At 36.9% G+C, this 19,604-nt stretch overlaps 4 protein-coding genes, 1 non-coding gene and 1 pseudogene across 7 annotated transcripts; 3 read left to right on the plus strand and 3 right to left on the minus strand.

Annotated features, from left to right (window-relative positions):
- Positions 1-7: 7 nt before the first annotated feature.
- Positions 8-1,837, plus strand: LOC105669797 (probable inactive protein kinase DDB_G0270444). Of its 2 annotated transcripts, XM_067351232.1 has the most exons (4): positions 8-144; positions 220-939; positions 1,004-1,369; positions 1,479-1,837. In XM_067351232.1, the coding sequence occupies exons 1-4, from the start codon at positions 72-74 to the stop codon at positions 1,709-1,711; spliced, it is 1,392 nt and encodes a 463-aa protein (XP_067207333.1). In that variant the 5' UTR covers positions 8-71; the 3' UTR covers positions 1,712-1,837. The 2 variants fall into 2 exon arrangements, with proteins under 2 accessions (XP_067207333.1, XP_012218350.1); XM_012362927.2 differs by having other exon boundaries at positions 72-939.
- LOC105669791 (uncharacterized) lies at positions 1,747-5,462 on the minus strand. Of its 2 annotated transcripts, none has more exons than XM_067351237.1 (6): positions 5,322-5,462; positions 4,376-4,648; positions 3,504-4,288; positions 3,002-3,301; positions 2,727-2,908; positions 1,747-2,342 (listed from the first exon to the last, which is right to left on the minus strand). In XM_067351237.1, exons 3-6 carry the CDS (start codon positions 3,881-3,883, stop codon positions 1,846-1,848), a joined length of 1,359 nt encoding a protein of 452 aa, XP_067207338.1. In that variant the 5' UTR covers positions 3,884-4,288; positions 4,376-4,648; positions 5,322-5,462; the 3' UTR covers positions 1,747-1,845. The 2 variants fall into 2 exon arrangements, with proteins under 2 accessions (XP_067207338.1, XP_067207337.1); XM_067351236.1 differs by lacking the exon at positions 5,322-5,462 and having other exon boundaries at positions 3,504-3,971; positions 4,162-4,288; positions 4,376-5,276.
- On the minus strand, positions 5,080-5,171 carry TRNAI-UAU (transfer RNA isoleucine (anticodon UAU)). The gene is given in 2 exon segments: positions 5,080-5,115; positions 5,134-5,171. It is a non-coding gene; the product is annotated as a tRNA-Ile (tRNA).
- A 927-nt stretch (positions 5,463-6,389) lies between the features above and the next one.
- On the plus strand, positions 6,390-11,769 carry LOC105669715 (TATA element modulatory factor). The gene is made up of 10 exons (XM_067351225.1): positions 6,390-8,386; positions 8,454-8,555; positions 8,622-8,900; positions 8,976-9,314; positions 9,408-9,620; positions 9,694-9,840; positions 9,924-10,316; positions 10,393-10,633; positions 10,708-10,834; positions 10,922-11,769. The coding sequence occupies exons 1-10, from the start codon at positions 6,390-6,392 to the stop codon at positions 11,206-11,208; spliced, it is 4,125 nt and encodes a 1,374-aa protein (XP_067207326.1). The 3' UTR covers positions 11,209-11,769.
- Positions 11,770-12,536: 767 nt separating this feature from the next.
- On the plus strand, positions 12,537-16,252 carry LOC136996941 (uncharacterized; annotated as a pseudogene).
- l(1)10Bb (BUD31-like protein) lies at positions 15,558-17,016 on the minus strand. Its single transcript, XM_012362924.2, has 4 exons — positions 16,764-17,016; positions 16,572-16,694; positions 16,247-16,479; positions 15,558-16,062 (listed from the first exon to the last, which is right to left on the minus strand). The coding sequence occupies exons 1-3, from the start codon at positions 16,855-16,857 to the stop codon at positions 16,262-16,264; spliced, it is 435 nt and encodes a 144-aa protein (XP_012218347.1). The 5' UTR covers positions 16,858-17,016; the 3' UTR covers positions 15,558-16,062; positions 16,247-16,261.
- Positions 17,017-19,604: the final 2,588 nt, after the last annotated feature.

Here is a 19,604-nt window from a genome sequence, read left to right on the forward strand (position 1 = left end):
CATAAAATAATGAATGTGTCTTATATACAAATATGTAATCTACACAAGCAAGCGTTATATTTAACTTCTAAATGTCTAATGAATCTATAAGAAATCTATGTCCTCCAACTTGTCCTACAGTGAAGAGACAAATCCGCGCCGCAAGTACGTCAGTTTGTATGTCTTGGAATCAAAATAGCTTTAATAGTAAATTTTATTGCATAAATGCTTTTAAACTAGTTGCGGAAGCGCCTTGGTTGTTGGATGGAATTTTTCCGCGGAAGAGAAACGCTGTGAATTCCCGAGTACCATCGGATATTATTCCGAAAGACACACAAGATGAGCCAAAACGGGTGATTAAAGCGGATGTTCAGAAAGCGGCAGTTGATGATCATGAAAGGATTGAGACAGATGTGCCATCTAAATTATTGAAAGACATCAAGGCGAGACCCATTCAGAAACAAGTAGTCATCCAGGAAGTGAAAACTGTCGAGGAACCAATTATACCTACAGAAAAGATAACAGATCGCGATGACAAGAAAATTGATTTGGCCGAAGAAAAGGAATTAGTACAAAAAATTGCAATTATTCGAGAACCAACTGTTATTTTGACAGAAAAAATAGCAGACTACAATGGCGAGAAAATTGATTTGATTGAAGAAAAGGAATTAGGCCAAGAAGCTGCAGTTATTCAAGAGCCAGCTATTGTACCGATAGAAAAGATAACAGATCGCGATGACAAGAAAATCGATTTGGTTGAAGAAAAAGAATTGGTCCAAGAAGCTGCAATTATTCAGGAACCAACTGTTATTCGTACAGAAAAGATAGCCGAGCGCGATGACAAGAAAATCGATTTGATTGAAGAGAAGGAAGTTCCGGTTGCGATTAAGGAACTCGAAATCGATCGGGCAGCACCGGCAGAGATTGACTTAGAACCATCGGTGGAAGCAGAAGAGTATTGTAATTAAAATTAACGAGTTTAAGAATAATTACGACCAATAGTAATGTGAAACGGCAATTCCAGTTGAGCTGGAGAAACGCGTAAAACCTGACGAGGGTGAAGAAACGCTGACTGACTATGAGAAATTCATCGACGAGGAATTGCAAGAGGCCTTGCCCGCCGTAATAGCGAAGGAAATTCCGGAGGAGCCGAGGGAGGTGCGTCGAGAAATTTCCAAGGATGCGGCTGCCTTGTACGAGGAAATTGATCGCGAGAGAGCTGTCAGACCACCGAGAGAGCGAGAAGCGACGACTGCGATACCCGAAGAACGAGAAGAAATAACTATCAGAACTGCTCCCGCAAACTCGACAAGAGCGAAGCGTATCGTCTCGCGTAGAGCTGCGCAAGACGCTTGCGATGAAACGTGCCCTTTGGTAAAGGAGCAAAAAGGCGAGCAGTTAGCTTACTTTTATAAGAGAACGTCAATGCACGTCGTCTCCTGAAATATCGATTTTTCATACGTTATTTTGCATTTTATGAACCGACATTCGTATTGCAGAACACATTATGCGCAAATTGAAAGAACAGCAGCGGATCATAGATCATTATTATCTGACGAAGGGCTTCAGCTACTTTGAAGACGTGTGCACTTGCTCTCTGGCTTGCATGGTGTACACACTGAGCAGAGATCCGTTTGTGAGAAGCATATTTGCGTCTCTCGCATTGTTCGCGGTCGGACTGAAGCTCTGTTCCGAGCTGGATGCGTGGGAGATGCCAAGCCGCGTCTCATGAGATCATTATAATCGATGTATAATTAATTAGTGCGATTGATGGCAACAAACATTTTATTTTTATTCCATATATATACAACTTGACATTTTATATATCTACAATATAGATAAAATTAAATTAAAAACATTTATTATTCAATATTTCGATATCTTTCGGCGAAACGAGGTTTGAACGAACCAAAGCCCGATTAGCGCGAGCAGCGCAACTGCCGATAACAAGATCGCTAAGTAATAATTTTGCGACGTGCGCGTCGCGTATTTTGGAAGAACCACTCGTAGGATTATATCATCCTGCCACTCGGCAGTGTCGTTTCGATCCGGGACGCTCCTGGCACGTCGAACGTGACCGGCAGGACAATCCAGAATACAATCTACGGGATCCAGACACGCCATGGCCTTCACAGTAAAGAAAATCTCGTCTGTCTCTTTCATGCCCTCGAACATGAACGCTTGGAAGATCAAGTAGCTTTCTAACGGCGACGCTAAATATTGCTCCCGAGGACAGATATCATGCACGTCCGAATTCAAGCAACCATCCTTGTCTAGAATCCACAGACTGTTGATGACTTTCTGCTGCTGTCTCTCTTCTACATAGTGTACCGTCACCTGGCCGATTTTCGAATGCCGCCAGCCTTCATCGTGCGAAAAATGGTAAAATTAAAAATTATAATCGTATAATTAAAATAATTTTTACCGTTTAACTACGTCCCAGTGTTTGGCGTAATTAACGGCATGATTATTGTAATCAGATAATTATACGGTTAATGATTTTAATCATGAATTAATTTTTATGTACATTTGATTGTATAGTTGATTCGTATATTGTTGATTTAACAGAATTGCAAATTAATTAATTTCTTACATATTTCCATTTGTCTTTTTCGAGTTTCTAAATTTATAAATTTTAAAAAACTGAAAATTATATAAAGCCATTTTCAGAATTTCATAAATATTAGTCTTATTAAAGGCATAAAAATATAGGTGCTATCGTTGTTACATAATATTGAAGCACTTACCATCGTCATTGTTCACTAACACACGCAGCAGAATCTCCTCGCCGAGGACGACCGTGCCGCCTGATTGTATTCTCGTGTCGAAAATGTTTTCCGAGCCGTAAGTCTTTCTGAACAGTCCCACATCCACATCCAGAGCATTCCTGAAGCCGCCGCTTAGCACACTTGGAATGTTCCTTGCCTTCCTGAAGGAAGCATATACATCTGAATAGCCTAGTTTCCGCTAGACGAAAGCTTGGTTTTGCTACCTTCGCCGGAAGACAAATGACGCGTCTTACGCTTCCAAAGTTTTCACGCTGATCCGCCTAGTGTGATGCGCGATTTTGTCCTGAGTTTTACATCGCAACGTCACACTGTGATCGTCCCTCAATCGCAAACCGGAAATCACGGGAAATCTCAGCACGAGGCAGTACGATTGGTTGCCGTCTGTGGAACAATCGACGACTCCGCAATTCCAGACTTGATCCCTCTCAAAATTGACGCGATAAGAGTCCCTGATTGTTATCACTCGGCAGGCTTCACCCATCACGTTGTCTATCACCGGCGGTGCCAAACTCTTCGGTGCCTTGATAGATGCTCTATAATTCCAAATTGTGACATGTAAAAATAAAAAAACTTAAATGATTGGAAAGTTTATCTTGTTCTTAATTTTTCATATTAGTTTTTTTCTACTTTTTTGGCAAAGTAAAAGATGTTATTTTACTCTAGATTTAAAAAGTTGAAAAAAGTATTGCGATGTGAAAAATAAGAGCGAAACCGCAATGCCTCGAAATTCAATACCTGAAAAACAATTCGTCTCCCGCGTTCTGACAAGACATCTCTTCAATGCTGATGCGATTTGTGAAGGAAGATGCCGATATATCATCAGGAAGAGGCTGCGTTGTAGTCTGTGGAGAGTATTTGCCTTGCGGAAAGACAGGTCGACGATGATGTGTCTGCAACCCATCGTTCCCTGGATATCTTGTACCTTGTAAGCCGTTTCGCGTGAAGGCTCGCAAGGAATCCCGTTGGGAGAGATGATACAACGCGTTGGGATAGTTTCCGGTCTTGTTCGTCACCGCTGCCACCACATTTCGCGCTCTGTTATCGATTACTTCCGGCAATGAAACATCCGGAACTGAGGCTGGAGGTAAATAGCCGTTGTTGTGAAATATTTCCATGTTAGAAACGTTGTATCTGCGATGAAAATTCACGAGGACCGTGTTTCGAGACTCCAATCTGTTCGCGAGGCTTCTCGAAGATATTGCGCTGATGAAAAAAAGCCATCGATATATCTATAAAATTTAACGTAATGTTTAAGTAGAACGCGCAAGTTAGAATTTTAGCTTTGATTAATACAATATCTTAATTCTTAATTAATAGACGTTTACAAGAAGGAAACATTTTCCTTTAATTCAGGGATTAAAATCAGACAATTAAAAATGTTCAAGATGATTACCTGCGTCGACCACATTTCGTATTGCAGATTATAACGCAATCGAGGCATTTTCAAATTGAATAGCGGGATGTGACTGACGATCGACAAACCTGCGGGTGGCCTTTTAAAGCGCTTTTAAAGCGTACACCTTTATGAAACCGGATTCTGTTAGTCATTGTTCCGCGCGACGAACAAACATCGGCGAACACTGGCGGCCAGTTCATTTAATAGGTACCTCATTTCGTGATTTGGCTGACGATCGAATACTTAGCATAAAACATCGCTCGCATCTTCGATTTTAACGTGGCTGCCATTAATAATGATAACGGCGAGATATATATCGTCCTTCCTCTCATGCTGTCCATTATACCTCGATCAATTTGGGTCAGAGCGCCTTTTTGTGACTCGCATACGATCACATCGTACCCATTTCCAGATTCCTAGCCCCCATTATCGCCAATATTATGCACGCACGTTTTTCTTTTTTTTTTTTTTTTCCTTTTCGCAGCTGTAATCAAAATGTCATTTTGATAAATATTTTAGATAGATATACAAACATTACTTTTTAATATAATATATGTAATTAGCACAGATAGAAATACTTTATTATGCTGTAATATTCATTTTATGTTCTTGATCATTAAAAATATTTTAATGTCACACTTCTGCAAACATAGACTGCAATTATAATTTCTTAATTAATACTAATAAAAAATGTTTCATTTCGTAATATAAATATTGTTAAATAACTTTTTAATGTATGACAATTGATAAAGTAAATATTATTCTTGAATCAGAATCATGTTATTGCAGATTTTGCAGTAGTAAGTTGATGACTGATTAATCATATATTTTAATAATTGATCGTATAAGCAATATATTGAAATAATTTTAAAATATTGAGTTTTATATTAATAAATATTAAAAACGAAAAAAAAATGCTCCAGGTGAGGCTCGAACTCACAACCCCGGCATTGCTCACGAACACTGTCTTATAAGTACCGTGCGCTAACCAATTGCGCCACTGGAGCTGTTGAGAATAAGGCCACTAAAACGGGGCTTTTCTGGCACGGTATCGATATTGTCAAAAGTATGTCGTTTTTGTTTTACAAATTATCACATTGTTTTGAACATGACTCTTATGAAAATTAAGTGAGAAAAAATGAGATTCTGAATTTTACCTTGATTGTTTGCAAAGTATATAACTGTAATATACTTATTCATGTATTCGCGGTGTCTATCTTGCATTATAATACACAAACGATTAACTTGCAGAGTTTGTAAAAAGGTTAATAGCGACGACAATTCATAACCAATATTTTGTCATGCCGCAAAGTTTAGCCACACTTTCTGTGACTTTCTGGCATCTTTTAGCTGTGCACGTTTAAAAATTTTCTAACGTCACGTATTTTACTCTTTTGAAAAAAAAAAGAAAAGATGTAAAATATAGCACCTCAATGAAAAAACCAAACTAAACTTAATGCTTCTGAGAGAGAAAGAAGAAAAAAGTGTACAAAGTGCAGCTGCAACATATAGAGTATAGGCCTAATTTTCATATTTTCACATTATAAAATTTAGATTGCACGTTACATTTTATGAATTTTACGAGGAAAGGATTTTCAATCGAGAGCAACTAGAGAGCGATAAACAAATCAAAACAAGTATCATTGACGAGCGCTGCACCTCGCCCGCCGAATGAGAAATGTTGGCAAGAATGGAGGTATGACAACACTGCCACGACCACACATGACACCCCCGTCACGAATATGTCGACTGCTAAATACATTTTGACAATTAATACGCAAGTCGATCGCAATCAGTGAAACAATCCGCGAGCATGAACGTGTTTCACCGTCACGACCCTCATTTTAGAGAATGTCATGTATGTACATCGGTTTGCGATAAACGAGAATATATAGAAAAATGCCCTGTGTAACAGTGGGTTAAATAAAATGTTTTTGACAGCTTGTATAATTATGAAAATATCCTTTTGCATATGCATTTTGCATTGAACTCGTATTATTTGATCGTTTATGTCGATTTAAATAATATAAATAATTTTAATTAATTTGACTTTGTGTGTCGTGTAAACAATATTTATGTTTACGATAAACACTGAGGTTATTTTGTTTACAATGGGTGCTATTTTAAGAGTTGATCACATAATAATAGATAAAAGATATATATCTACTCATATCTAGAAACACAATTATCAATTTACATTATTTTCTTTATTTTAGGCATAAAACATGAGTTGGTTTGATGCCACAGGATTTGCCAATTTGGCAAAGTCCGCTCTGAAGGGAGCTCAGAAGACTATAGATAAAGCCCTGGATATCAAGGAGGAAGAACCGAAGGTGATTCAATCCCATCAACATCAAACAGATGAAGCTTCAGATTTCTTTGCGAGTTGGGGCTTGCAAAATGAAGAGGAGGCAAACAAACGCGATAACAATTCACAGAAACAGCCAAGCTCAAGCAGTATTTGGGGTAGCTTTACAGGTTCGTTTTTTGAGGCCCCGAAGGTTATAGATGAAAATACACGAAAGATTTTCAAACATTCTAAGTCCTTGCAAAATACTGCCAGTCAAGATGAACAGTTAGGAATGGTATCTTCAGCTTCTGCTCCTGAAAAATTAACAAAGGACACAAAGCCTATAATAATAAGTAATGAATCTGTACATAAGAGAAGTGAAGGAGAGTCTAGTGTTGTCAGTGAGTCTGTACATATTAATCGTAGCATATCTAAAGAATCTAATGATAAAATTGTATCAGAATCTTGTACCTCGTCAGAGCAGTCATCTTCAGATAATGTTGTTCCTACTAGTGTCGAAAAGAATGTAACTAAAAGTGCCAGTTTAGATTTGGAGGAAGAGTACTATGCGCCAACCACAGATAATATTGATGATTCCACATCGAGCAGCGATGAAGAAGGGCAGTGCAGTAACGAGATGGTATCAGAAAATAACGACATTAATCAAACGTCGAGTTCCACTAATGTGTTCCATAAAGTACCTAACGTCTCCTCCGAGAGCGATAAGAAAAGTTTGGAGAGCGTGGAGATACTTGGCTCGCAATCTAACACCGATTGCACCACCACACCGGAATCGGATCCGAATTCCATTTCCAATTCGTTAAGTCCTATTGGCATCAAGGTGAATTCCGAATCAGTCGAGATATTGCCGGACAGTCTGGTGACGTCGCCGAGCTCCGTGGAAGTTCTGGGAGATTGGAAAAGCGACAGCAGTCCTTTCCTATCTCCGATAGATCCAAAGAGTTCGGAGTTATCGCCCGTTTTAGATGCAGACGAATGCGTCACTCCGCATGTAGAATGCACATTACAACTACCTAGCAGAGAACAATTTGCAGACGCTTCGTCGTCCGATATCTCTCCGTACGAATCTCCGATGGAGGAGGTTAAAACGTTGAACACCAATTCGTCGTATTCCTACAGCGTCGACAGCACACCGTCGCCCAGCGCGTTCTCCAGTTTGGACACGAATAAAAGTTCGTCGCAAGCGGCGGACAGCTCGAAGACTTCCCCCGACAGCGTCGAAGTGATACCGGACGTGGATGAACCGGACGAAGTGAGTCTGGCCGAAGATTCTTACACCTCGGCTTCCGAAGGTACAGTCATGACAGTGCTCGAGTCGTTTCAACAGCTGGACGCTGTCATAAGCAAGATGGATCTGTCCGACGTGAAAATACCCATAAAGATGCACGACTCGTATCCGGATGATAGGCAAACGTCGGCGAAAGCTTGCACGGACGGCAAATTGAACTTGAGCCTCGATTCACTGAAGGAGAAACACAATTTGCATCTAACGCTCGAGCCAATCACGACACAGCCAATTCGCAATTTGGATCATCTAGAAGGAGTAAATGAGAAACCGGACGTTTCCACGTTTTCCCAATTAATGAGCACCACCATAGAGCCACCGGATCTGGATAGCTATTCTCAAACCGAAAGTGTGGAGGAAAAGACGAAGATGACCGAGAGTAACGCTGATCAGTATTTAATATCCAACGATTCGAGCAGAGAAGGAACTTTGATAGAGAGCAGTTCAGAGGACAACGCGACGTTGCTCTGCACAAACGATTCGAAAGTCTCAGAAACGCCTTTGACTACTAGTTCGTACGTGAAGACTATGCTAGCCGATGCTATGGTCGAAAAGGGCGAAATAATCGACATGGAGACACATTGCACGGAAGTGCCGCGAGAAAATTCACCTATATCGTCGGAAAGGTATCACTCGACTCATACTGTTCGAATTAATTATAATGCTTCTGTAACACAAATTTATTTCTTTTAGTCGCTCCGATCTGGTGAAAATCGGCTCTGATCAAGCCAGTGGCCACACGAGCGGAGACGAATTAGAAACTACAACATCGAGCGACATAGAGATAATTTCCAGGTATATAATTACGTTTCTGCTTAACGCTCGGTATCAAATTATTAACAGTTAACGTTCTGCCAACAGTCCGAACGGAGATTCGAGTTCGACCCAGTCGCGACAGAGTCCGGCGAAATTGCAGCTAACTAAAAGCAGCGATTTGCTAACGAAAACTTTGAAGACCAGAGGCCACTCCCGGGAATTGAGCGAGATCAGCGTAGGATCAGATGAGGCAAATATGGAGATCGAAAAGTTATTGAAACGCATACAAGAGATGACTGAGATTTTAGAGGCGAGGGAATCAAAGCTAATCGACGTGAGCAGAATAAACATGGAGTTGCATGAGCAAAATGCAAACTTAATGAAGTAAGATCGTCGTAACTGTATTGTAACATTGTTCTTGAATAAAGTAGATATTGATGAAGAAATATTTTATTCCAGACAGCTTGAGAATTTTGAGAAACACGCGGAGCAGAATCAAAGTATCAATCAAATCACAGACGAATACACGCAGCGTTTGTCAGCATTGGAGAGAAAATTTCAACAGGCGATAAGGGAACGTGATCTGTTGAGGCAAAATTTGGATCAACTGAGATTAGAAGCGTCATCGCGTCTATCGTCGCAGGAAATGTCTACCATAAACGCTGAAAAGGATGAAATTATAAAAGAGCTGCGCGAGGAGGGCGAGAAACTCAGCATACAGCAGCTTCAACACAGCAACATTATAAAAAAATTGCGGGTGAAAGAAAAGGAGACTGATGCAACGATAAAGAGTCAAAAGTACTTTGATTACATTTTTATCGTTATTTTAATCTTATTGACAGTTAAAAATAATGAAAATCATAATTTTCACATTTATCGATATTCTTTTAGAGAGCAAATCGAGGAGCAGAATACAGAATTGGAGAGATTAAAACGGTCGTTGCACGCGAAGGAGGAAGTAGAACGCAGTCAAATAGAAGCCGTTCATACATTAACGGCGAAAACAAAGAAGCAGGAAAAGGAGATACTAATGTTGCAAGAAAAATTGGATAACACCATACATAAGATGGAAGCCTATAAAAAGAGCTTTGACGCTGCAAAAGTGTGAGTGTATAGAAATATTTTTAATTAAATACTAAGTTTTATAAAAATAATCATAAAAATTTCCGCGTAACAGGGACTTAACAGAGACGAAGAAAAAGTTGCTAGCTACGGAGGAGGAATTAAAAGAAGCCATAGATAATGCGGGGGAATCGTGCCAGTTGTTTGCACAAGTGGAGGATTTAAAATTGAAGTATCGTCAAGCTGAGGAAGCTCACGTCAAGTAAATATCGTATGTTAAATGTAAATGGAAATCATATTCATCAGTTAATTTCGACTAATGGTATTTATATTTTTATGGTATAGAAGGGAAGAGTTTCTCAAGCACGAAAACAGCGAGTTACTAAAACGATTAGAAGCCGCAGAGGCCAGGAGTGAAGAGTTATCTGAATCTGTTTCGGTAGCAACAAAGCCTCTATTAAGACAGCTAGAACAGCTCCAAGCAAACTTGTTGCATAAATCTAACAACTTCATGAAGCAAGAGAAGGTTCTGTCCGAGAAAAATATCGAATTGCAGTCTAAAATTGAGAATTTAATCGAGATGGATCGTCTTTTGAGAGAAGAAAACGTTAATCTGAAATCCAAAGAGTCGCACTTAGAATCGAAGCTTAATCTAAAAGAGAAAGAAAGGTCAGGATTGCAGGAGTCACGCGATAAGTTGAAAGACGAAAACGAAAGATTGTTAGAGCAAACCAAGCAGTAAGCATTTAGAATATGCAAATATATTGAAATATAAGAATAATGCCATCAAATTTATAATATGTTTAAATTGCAGACACCAGGAAACGATAAAGACTCTCGAGCAGACGCATTCCAGTTACGTACAGGAACTGAAGAGAGAGATCAATGCATTGGAGAATAAATTGGCCGTGGAGAAAGCAGCGACCGACGCAGAACGAAGAAGAAATAATGCTATCCTGGAGCAGCAGCAAAATACCGACGAGGAGTCGCGATTCAGTCCAACCCTCAGTATAGGACAAGAATCCGTCAGCAGTGCGAACAGCGTCTGGCCGGGTGTAAGCGTTTTAACATTATAACGAGATTATAAAGTTAACAATTAGTTCATATACGTATAAATTGACTTTTTCAGTTTAGCGATTCAGTATTCGACAATAGCTCCGGTAGATTTCCTCCGATATCGTATGAGAACATCAGAGCAGGTTCGAGTAGCACGTCAATCTTCGAAAATTTGCAAGCTCAACTGAAACAGAGGGACGGTAAGCTTACACGTTTCTCAATAATATCGGTAATCTTGTTCTCCGTTATTTGACGTCACCGACCGTGATCTTATTTTATCGTTACAGGCGAGATACAGCAGCTTCAGTGGGAGTTATCTCGGCGGAACATAGAGAGGGATGCGTTGAATTCGGAATTAGCAACGTTGGCTCTGAAGGTCGAGGATTTGAATACTAAAGTCTCGGAAGTGCAAGCGCTTAATGAAAGCCTTAGCGAAACGCAAACCAGATACGACGCGCTGCTGCAAATGTACGGCGAAAAGGTCGAGGAGAATCAGGAGTTGCGACTCGACCTCGAGGACATCAAGGACATGTACAAAACGCAAATCGATCAACTTCTCAAGAGACAAAATTAGCTTTACTGGAACATTTTCAGAAACGAAAACATTCACGGTTCTCTATGAAACTTTAATTATATATATATGTACTCTCTTTAGCATGTTCTACGACATAATTCTTTCGTCTATTTCCAGCGATTTCTGGTGCATGAAAAAAATTTTATAGCGAACGACTTTAATAACAAATCCTGGTGTAGGATACATATTTATAATATTTAGTGCAAATATATGCAAAACTTTGTGATAAAGGATTTAGATTCTGATAAGGTTTTGAATGAAGTTCTTTATAAAAATATGTAAAAATATATTTATTTACGGTTAGAGATGGAATGGTTAAAAAAAAATGTTATAAGTCGTGGTATTAGTTTGTAACACATATGATGTGCCGTCATTCGCATTCTCTTCTTTACATATGTATTATTTGTTGTTAATTATTTTATTTTGTGTTCTGATTCTAATTTAATGTCAGGGAGGATCATGTGATATTGGATTGTATTATAATGTTTAAATATAACAATATGTATATAAAACGCAATGACAATGTACTTTATCATATAAATATAGCGATATAAATATTAATGACCCCTTCGTGTATTGCACTAATTGAATCGTTGCTCGTATCAAATAATTTTCGTACATAATATAATATAAAAAAAATCTCTGACTGTGTCTAAAAATTACGCGTATACGATGGTGTAATTGTCTATTACATGTCGTGTGATATCACGCCCGCATTGGTTATATTTAGAACGATTGAGTGCAACAAGATGCACCGCCCGTGGAAATTCGCGATTACGCGTGCATTTCAAATGTTATAATTTTTCGGCAAAAACACTCGTGATTACGCTCTAAATTTTTTTCGTGTTCCGCCAATTCTTGCCAGAGAGTCGGATTTTAATTAATCATCCCTAAGTTAATCTATAAACTGTCTGTGAGTATCAAAAGTATGAACGAGTCAATATATTTTTCCTCTCATTTTTTTCTCTCGTATGAATCATTCACATTATTTTTAAAAGATATGTGGGCCTTGTTAGATTTTGTTATCATGAACAATCATCATGTAACGAGATATGATGTTAATAACATAATTAAAGCATAATAATATGCATTGAGTAAACAATTTCAAATTACATATAAATATATTTTGTTATGAACAATCTATATTGTGAAATGTAGAAAATAAGTTTATTGTAAAGAAAACACAATTTGCTCTCTAGTTTTACATTTAATTTTTAATATTAAAATATTTCGAGTGTATAGGTTAGGATTGTAAAGAGGAATATTATATATTGAAGGAATATTTGTACATAAGACACGTTTTTTGATATGATGATACTTTAATGTAGACGTGTTCAGCATGGGAGATCAAGTTCTGATAAAAACTGTGAATTCGCAGAAGAAAAGGATGATTATGCCAGATGTAATGCTTTATACTAGAAATGTAATGATCCCTATTGTGAAACCTGTGCCCTCCAACCAAAGCTTTAACATTTCTTTCTTCAAACATAAACCTCAGATTCTGAAGGCACATAATTGTAAAAATAATCCTGCATTATTATTTCCAAAAACAGCATCATATAATCCTCTGGATAACTTACTTGAGGTCAATCTAAATATCTATATATTCTTGATACAAACATGTACTTTTCTTTTTTTTTTGCTTATTATATACATTTCTAAATAATCTTGTAAAATCTTATTTGAAATATCAGCTTATCTGAAAATTGAAACTGTAGGTAAACAGAATGAATTGTCGGAAACCCAAGAATCAAAGTACAAAGTATACTATTTCTGGAAAGACAGATTCTCCGGATATCAAGAAAATCAGTATTTTGCAAAATTCATACCTGTCAAAAAAATTGTCCCACGATAAAAAGAATAACACATTACATTTCCCTAATACAATGCTTGAACAATTAGCACCATTAACAAGTAACAAGGATTTGTGCAAAGAAAGTTCAAAATCCATAAAATTGTCAAGGAAGTGCAATCTGTCACAAGTAAAGGAAGGTCAGACGAAATATGAAGATAAATTTGCACTTGTGCCAAGCATAGAAACACCAATTAGCATGAGCAAATCACCAGTTGTGTCATTATCAAGTCAATCATTCTATGATTGTACAGACACTGTTTCAGTGTCGACACAGTCAGCATCAAGTTTCAAGATTGAAAATAAGAAAACATTTGCAAATATTGAAAGGAAATCAGTGTCTAGAATGGCGTCGCAGCATTTACATCCCATCAACAGTGAATATGAGATAAGTGTGTTACATTACGAAAATGATGTTCTATCAGGAATCAACTTCCCACATTCCCTACAATCTTATTTAAAATCCACTAATACAAATTGGTCTCCCGTAAACAATTCCTCTTTAGCTAAGATTCAGTCTAAAAATGGGAATATTATTGATAAGAAAAGTTGGGCACCGTCTTCTCAAAGAAAACAATGTGACAGTAAATACAGGATGAAAGATGTTAAAATCTATAACAGAAAACCTTACGACTGTGAAATAAAATATTCCTGGCAAGTTGTCGGAACAAGCACACAAACATCATACACCTTGCTGCAAAATTTATTAAATAATATCAGTACAGAAAACAATAAGCCTGCGTACAAAATGTGCAGCATAAAATATTCTTGGCAAATTATAGGAATTGGTACTCAAGCGTCTTTGCACGATCATAATGATGCAGATTATTGGAGTGGCACATTATTGACACCGAATAAGAATTATAATGAGAACAGTCCTCAAATTGGCAATAATGAAACAGATTGCACTGAGTTGCAAGAGTTTGCGAAATATCCGGAAGAAAGATTGAAGAAATACTTAATGTTAAACAGTCAGCAAACCCAAACCTTTACTGAGAGAGAAATTCAAGCAAATCCTATCGATTGCTATGCAAAATATTCTTGGCATAAATTAATTAAAGAGTACCTGTGATTAGTGCAGAAAATTTCGTGTAAATTGTGTGAAATTTTAATACTTATAAATCTCAAATATTATCAATATTGAAATTATTTATGTGAATTAAAAATTTTTTTTTCAGATATGGAACGGATTTTGGAAGCACTGACCAATCAAAATCTGTCGGAAAAAGAGCAAATCGACAATCGTGAAGAATTATTACACAAGCATGTAATAAAACCATTAATGCCAAATATTTCTAGTACAAGTTCTGTGATATCCAATAACGGCAATGAAAATACAAGGAAGGAAGAACTTCTAACGAGATTAGCGTGCAATTTGAAGAAACTAAATCAATATGAAAGAAGTATCGATAAAAACCGGGATGCAAACGCATCACATTTCAATGCAGAAGATGCTTTCGCACAGAAAAGAGAAGCATTGCCGGAAAATGTGGAAGCCAATCTCAAAGTTATTGTAGAATCCGCACAAGAGTACATAGCAAAGTTGGATTATCAATTGAAAGATCTTGACAATGCTGATCAACAAGTAAATATGCTTCTTCTAAATTTCATTGTTCTTTTATTTATTTTCATGCTCGGCAACTGTATTAACAGGAGGAAATTCTTTTGTTAGATAGAAAATAATATGATGAGAACGTTAAAAGATATAGACGGAACATTTCAATCTTTGCTAGATGATGTGTGCCACGAAATCAATAAGAGACGCGAACAGCTGATACTGGAGACAGAGATTCATAAACAGGAGAGTTTGATACCGCTGAGAGCTTGCAGAAAGGAGGTGGAGGCACAAATACAAAACGCACAAAACATCATGTCGGCGAGCGAGAGTATGCTGCAACATCCACAGCGATACAGCGCGAGCGGATTCGAAAAGATAATCGCTGCGAGTAACGACATAGGCAGGTGAGAGAGAACTTTGCGTTTATAATGTAAGAATTATCGAAATAATTTCATAACGAAACGTTGTTTTTAAGGATACCAGCAGTGCCATTTTCCGAGGAGCTCCCAAATATAAACTTCGACAGTCCACTGAATTCGTGCAGGGAGGAGATTATCGAGCAAATCTCGAGACTCGGTTGTATCTCTCGCACAGTGCCAGTTCAGATAACAAGCATCGACGAGAGGCCTGCGGGTCTATTCGTTAAATGGCACATCACCAATCCGGAATACACCGCCGAGGAACAGACGTTTGTCGTGGAGAAGGCCAACGGAGAGATTCTAGACTCGGCGTCGAACGAGTTCGAGACGGCGTATAAAGGATCCGAGACTTCTTGCTTCATCAGAAATATACCTGTCAATCAACCAGTCACGCTCAGAGTCAGAATACAGGGGGACAACGTTGCAAGGAGTGTGCATCATGTCGCGCGGACTTCAATACCACCGTACAGTATGTACTTAGACTTTGAAATGAATGAACTTTATATTAATAAAAAAATAATTTAGATTTTTTATTTTTTATTGTGAAATATTGTGCTACTAATACAAACATTATTTACAGATTGGGAATTCGATAACAAAGATTACGTGATCACTAATAATGGTAAAATTGCTGCGAAACTCACCGACAATGTGAGCACCTTGTTTTCACAAGGTCCTCAATTCGATGCAAATCACATTATTGAATTTAAGGTAATTATAAACAACGTTTTATTATTTACATTATTCGTCCATACATTCTTAATTTAGTCTTAATTTATTTATGATATAGTTTCTAGAAGTTTCGCAAGAAGGGAACGACAATGAAGGTATTGCGTTAGTTTGCAATCCGCAAGGTAATCATGATACTTTAAAAAGAGCAGCGTCATTGATGATCACACCTCGAGGTAAAATCTTTATGGATGGAGAAGAGAAACTGATGCATTTGCCGAGAATGCGTTTTGGTACCGATATCGTGATCTCTGCCTTTCGGAAAAATGCTGACACGCTGCGAGTGAATATTGAGTCTGAAAACAAATGTGTCACATATGACTGGCGTGTGCAAACACCGCTGTATTTTGCCGCTCGATTTGCACAGTACAAAAAGTGGAACTTGATGGTTAAATGAAGAAACGAGTTATCTAACTTATTTTTATTACAGGACACAAAATTGAATGTAATTCTATTAGCAATAAAAAGAAAGTGCCTTACACAAAAGTGCCGTGTTCAACCTGAACATCCTCTGCAACCACAATGTATGCATTCTACTATTCGGCCTTCTTCAAGCTTGCCTTTTGGTACTCTGCAGATGCAATTTGTACCGAAATTCGTGTCTCTCGTCTGAATACATCGTAAACAACACAAGTTTTCATAGCCGACTTTCTTCCACTTGGCAATCAAATTTCTATCTGCAATATTTTCATTCAGACAATAATCATACAATTCTGAAATAGAAATACAGAAAAATTAGACGTGTTGATTTTTTAAATAACATACGTGGCTTTTAAAAGCATTCGAATGATGCTTTAATGCTTACCGCGACTGATGGCTTTTCTCCTATAAAATAAATCGTATATATAACGAGATTTCTGATGGTGAATTTTAAATATCGGCCATAAAGATTCTTGCTTCCTTTTGCCTTCGTGAGGCTCGGTTTCGGCTGCAACAAAATAAATCATGTCAAAACATCTCCTTCGTCAAACCGAGGCACGTAACCAAGCAAACTCACCTTCGCGCATTTTTTGCTCCAATTCTTCTAGAGTTGGTTCAATAAGTTCCCAACCATCTGGTGGCGGTTTTTTGCTTCGTCTTACTTTCGGCATATTTTATTTTTTCTTAAAAATTGCACGTTTAAGTACTTATAAAACAGTCAGTAATCGACACGTTAGTTTACATTCATTCCTGACCACTATGGCTGCTGCACACTGCATGCGACATTATGCAACGCATAAACCAATGCATGCAACGCTGCCAAGATCTATAGAGAGAAGGTTACCTCAGTAAAACCGGTTGAGGGCGAGGAACGATGAAGTAAGGGGGGAGTTAGAAACAGCTTTGTGGCGAGAAGCGATGAAGGAAGGGGGGAGCTAGAAACAGCTTGACGGCGAGGGGCGATGAAGGAAGGGGAGAACATGATGATCTCATCGCACGGACTAAAGCCTTGTGTCCACGATGCTAGAATTCAATCCGAGATCTCGGTCCGAGTCCTCGAACAATAATATTTATACTTGGCTGAATATATAGCGTTTTCATTTACAATGCGCCAGTTGTCAATCGCAGTTACTGCAGTTCATTCTTATGATGATTTTCTGATCTATGTTATAGAAAACTCATATCTTCAAACAACCACCAAGTTGGTTTATAGATATCATCAAGTAATGCACCGCTTGATTTCGAATGTTTTATTTTATTTAGATGATCCAGATATTGTGATCTTAAATTATTAATTTTTTTTGCAATTTTAGTTGTTAGTGGTTGTCCTGTTAATTCTTTGTACTGATTACAGATTATCTGTAAAGTCGAGAGCACAAGCTTTTACATAAAGCATAACGCATAAGCATAAGGAAATTGATTGGTCTATATATAAGCATAAGCAAATGCATAAGGAAATGGACCAATCAATTTCCTTATGCTTATGCGTTATGCTTTATGCAAAAGTCTGTGCTCCGGCCATTAAGCTTGATCTCGTTTCATACGATTATGATAATCAACACTTTTTGTAACATATAAACAAGGATGTTGTTGATATAACATTAATAAAATTTTAACATTTTCCTTATTATCCATTTTTTATTATAAAAGAAGTTTTTACTGAAAATCAATTTTATATATTATTATACTTTTCTTGAAAAATAATATGTATATATAGGTTATAATATATTTTTAATGTCTAATTTAATCTGTATTAAAACTAATAATAACTACTTATGTAAATCTTATTAATTATTAATCTTATTAATTAATTTTATTTAAGAATTATATTTCTTTTATTTTTTCAATTCTATAATTACTTACTAAAATATTATTTATATTATTTACAGTATCTCGTATCACTATAAGTATCTTATATTTTGTCTTGACAGATAGTAAAAGAAACTAGTAAAATCTAATAACTCGCAATAACTCGTACCGAAAAATGGGACGCAACCACGGACTAAGGAATAGAGGGACTGATAGCGTTTTCGAATAAACGGGGTTTGAACGATCTAGGGTTGATCAATCACTATTTTACTATAAATGCAAGTCTTTCATTGGTGGAGAGGTTGCAATGACGTCATTAACCAATCTTGGGTCGTTCAAATCCTGTATAATCGAAAACGCTATTTGTCTTTATGCCTCTTCTTCCTGATGGATAATATTCACTTCTTTTGAACATATTAATGAGTAAATTACAAGTTTCACGTAAAACACAAAAATAATTTTTAAACTGTAAAAAAATATATCATAATTATTAATTGTTATATTATACTTTTTTATTTTAAAAATATGTTGTATAGGTTATATATCTACTAACTTCATTATCATTGAGTAAAAAGAAACAGGAGAGAGTATATACTAGCCAGGACTAGAGTCCCTATATATAGAGTCTGGCCACGCTTGTGTTTATTTTTATTGGTCGAAACAAAGTTTGGAAAAACATGGCGGAACCAATAGGAATTCTTATAAAAAGTATAATAATTTGAAAAGAAATAGAACAAGAAAATTAATAACAATTAATATTATTCTTTTCTAGAAATTTTTAATTGAAAAATAAAGAAAAATTAACTAATAATACTTAAAATCATATCATTACAGTACATATTATTATTACTTATATATTCAGTATCACAATAATGTTTGTATCACAATAATAAATAAAACTCATTTAAATAAAACTTATTATAAATAAAACTCATTGTAAATAAAACTATTAAAAACAATGTAAGGTTAGAATTACAATTCTTATGACAAATCCTACTTCTTTATAATATCATTATTCTTAGATATTTTATTTTAGAAGCCATATACCAAATAATTGTACTTACTTTTATAGGCTTCACTCTGCTTTTATTAATACTATCAATTTGTAGTCGAATAAGGTGTAGTCAATAAAAGTTTTATTCCATAAATATGGTAAACACAAGATGCGTCTATGCATATACCGCCGCTATGTTTTTCCAAAACTAATCGAGTGGCCAGACTCTATATATAGGGACTCTAGCCAGGACTAGGTAAATCCGCGGACGGATTTACGTCATGGCAGCCATCTTGAGCGACCACTTTTTGAAAGTGAGAGGGAATGCTCGAGCATTGCGGCAAGCGGCATACCGTACGCCGTACGCATTAATATGCATAGTCTTTTATGCAACAGTGTATGGAAATAAACGATCAAAATGATATACTGTAGAGCTTGTGGCATAACAGCAGCAGCTCGAAATCATGGAATAACGTTTCATCGGTTAGTATTATCAACAATAATGAGATTTTTATTTTGGAGATTATAATCATATGTATAGTATTGTAAAATTGTAGATTCACAATAATTACTAAATAATTTTCACTCACAAACAGGTTTTTGAAAAATCCGGAT

This window comes from Linepithema humile, chromosome 3, assembly GCF_040581485.1.
Source record: "Linepithema humile isolate Giens D197 chromosome 3, Lhum_UNIL_v1.0, whole genome shotgun sequence".
Classification (NCBI taxonomy): Eukaryota; Metazoa; Arthropoda; class Insecta; order Hymenoptera; family Formicidae; genus Linepithema; species Linepithema humile.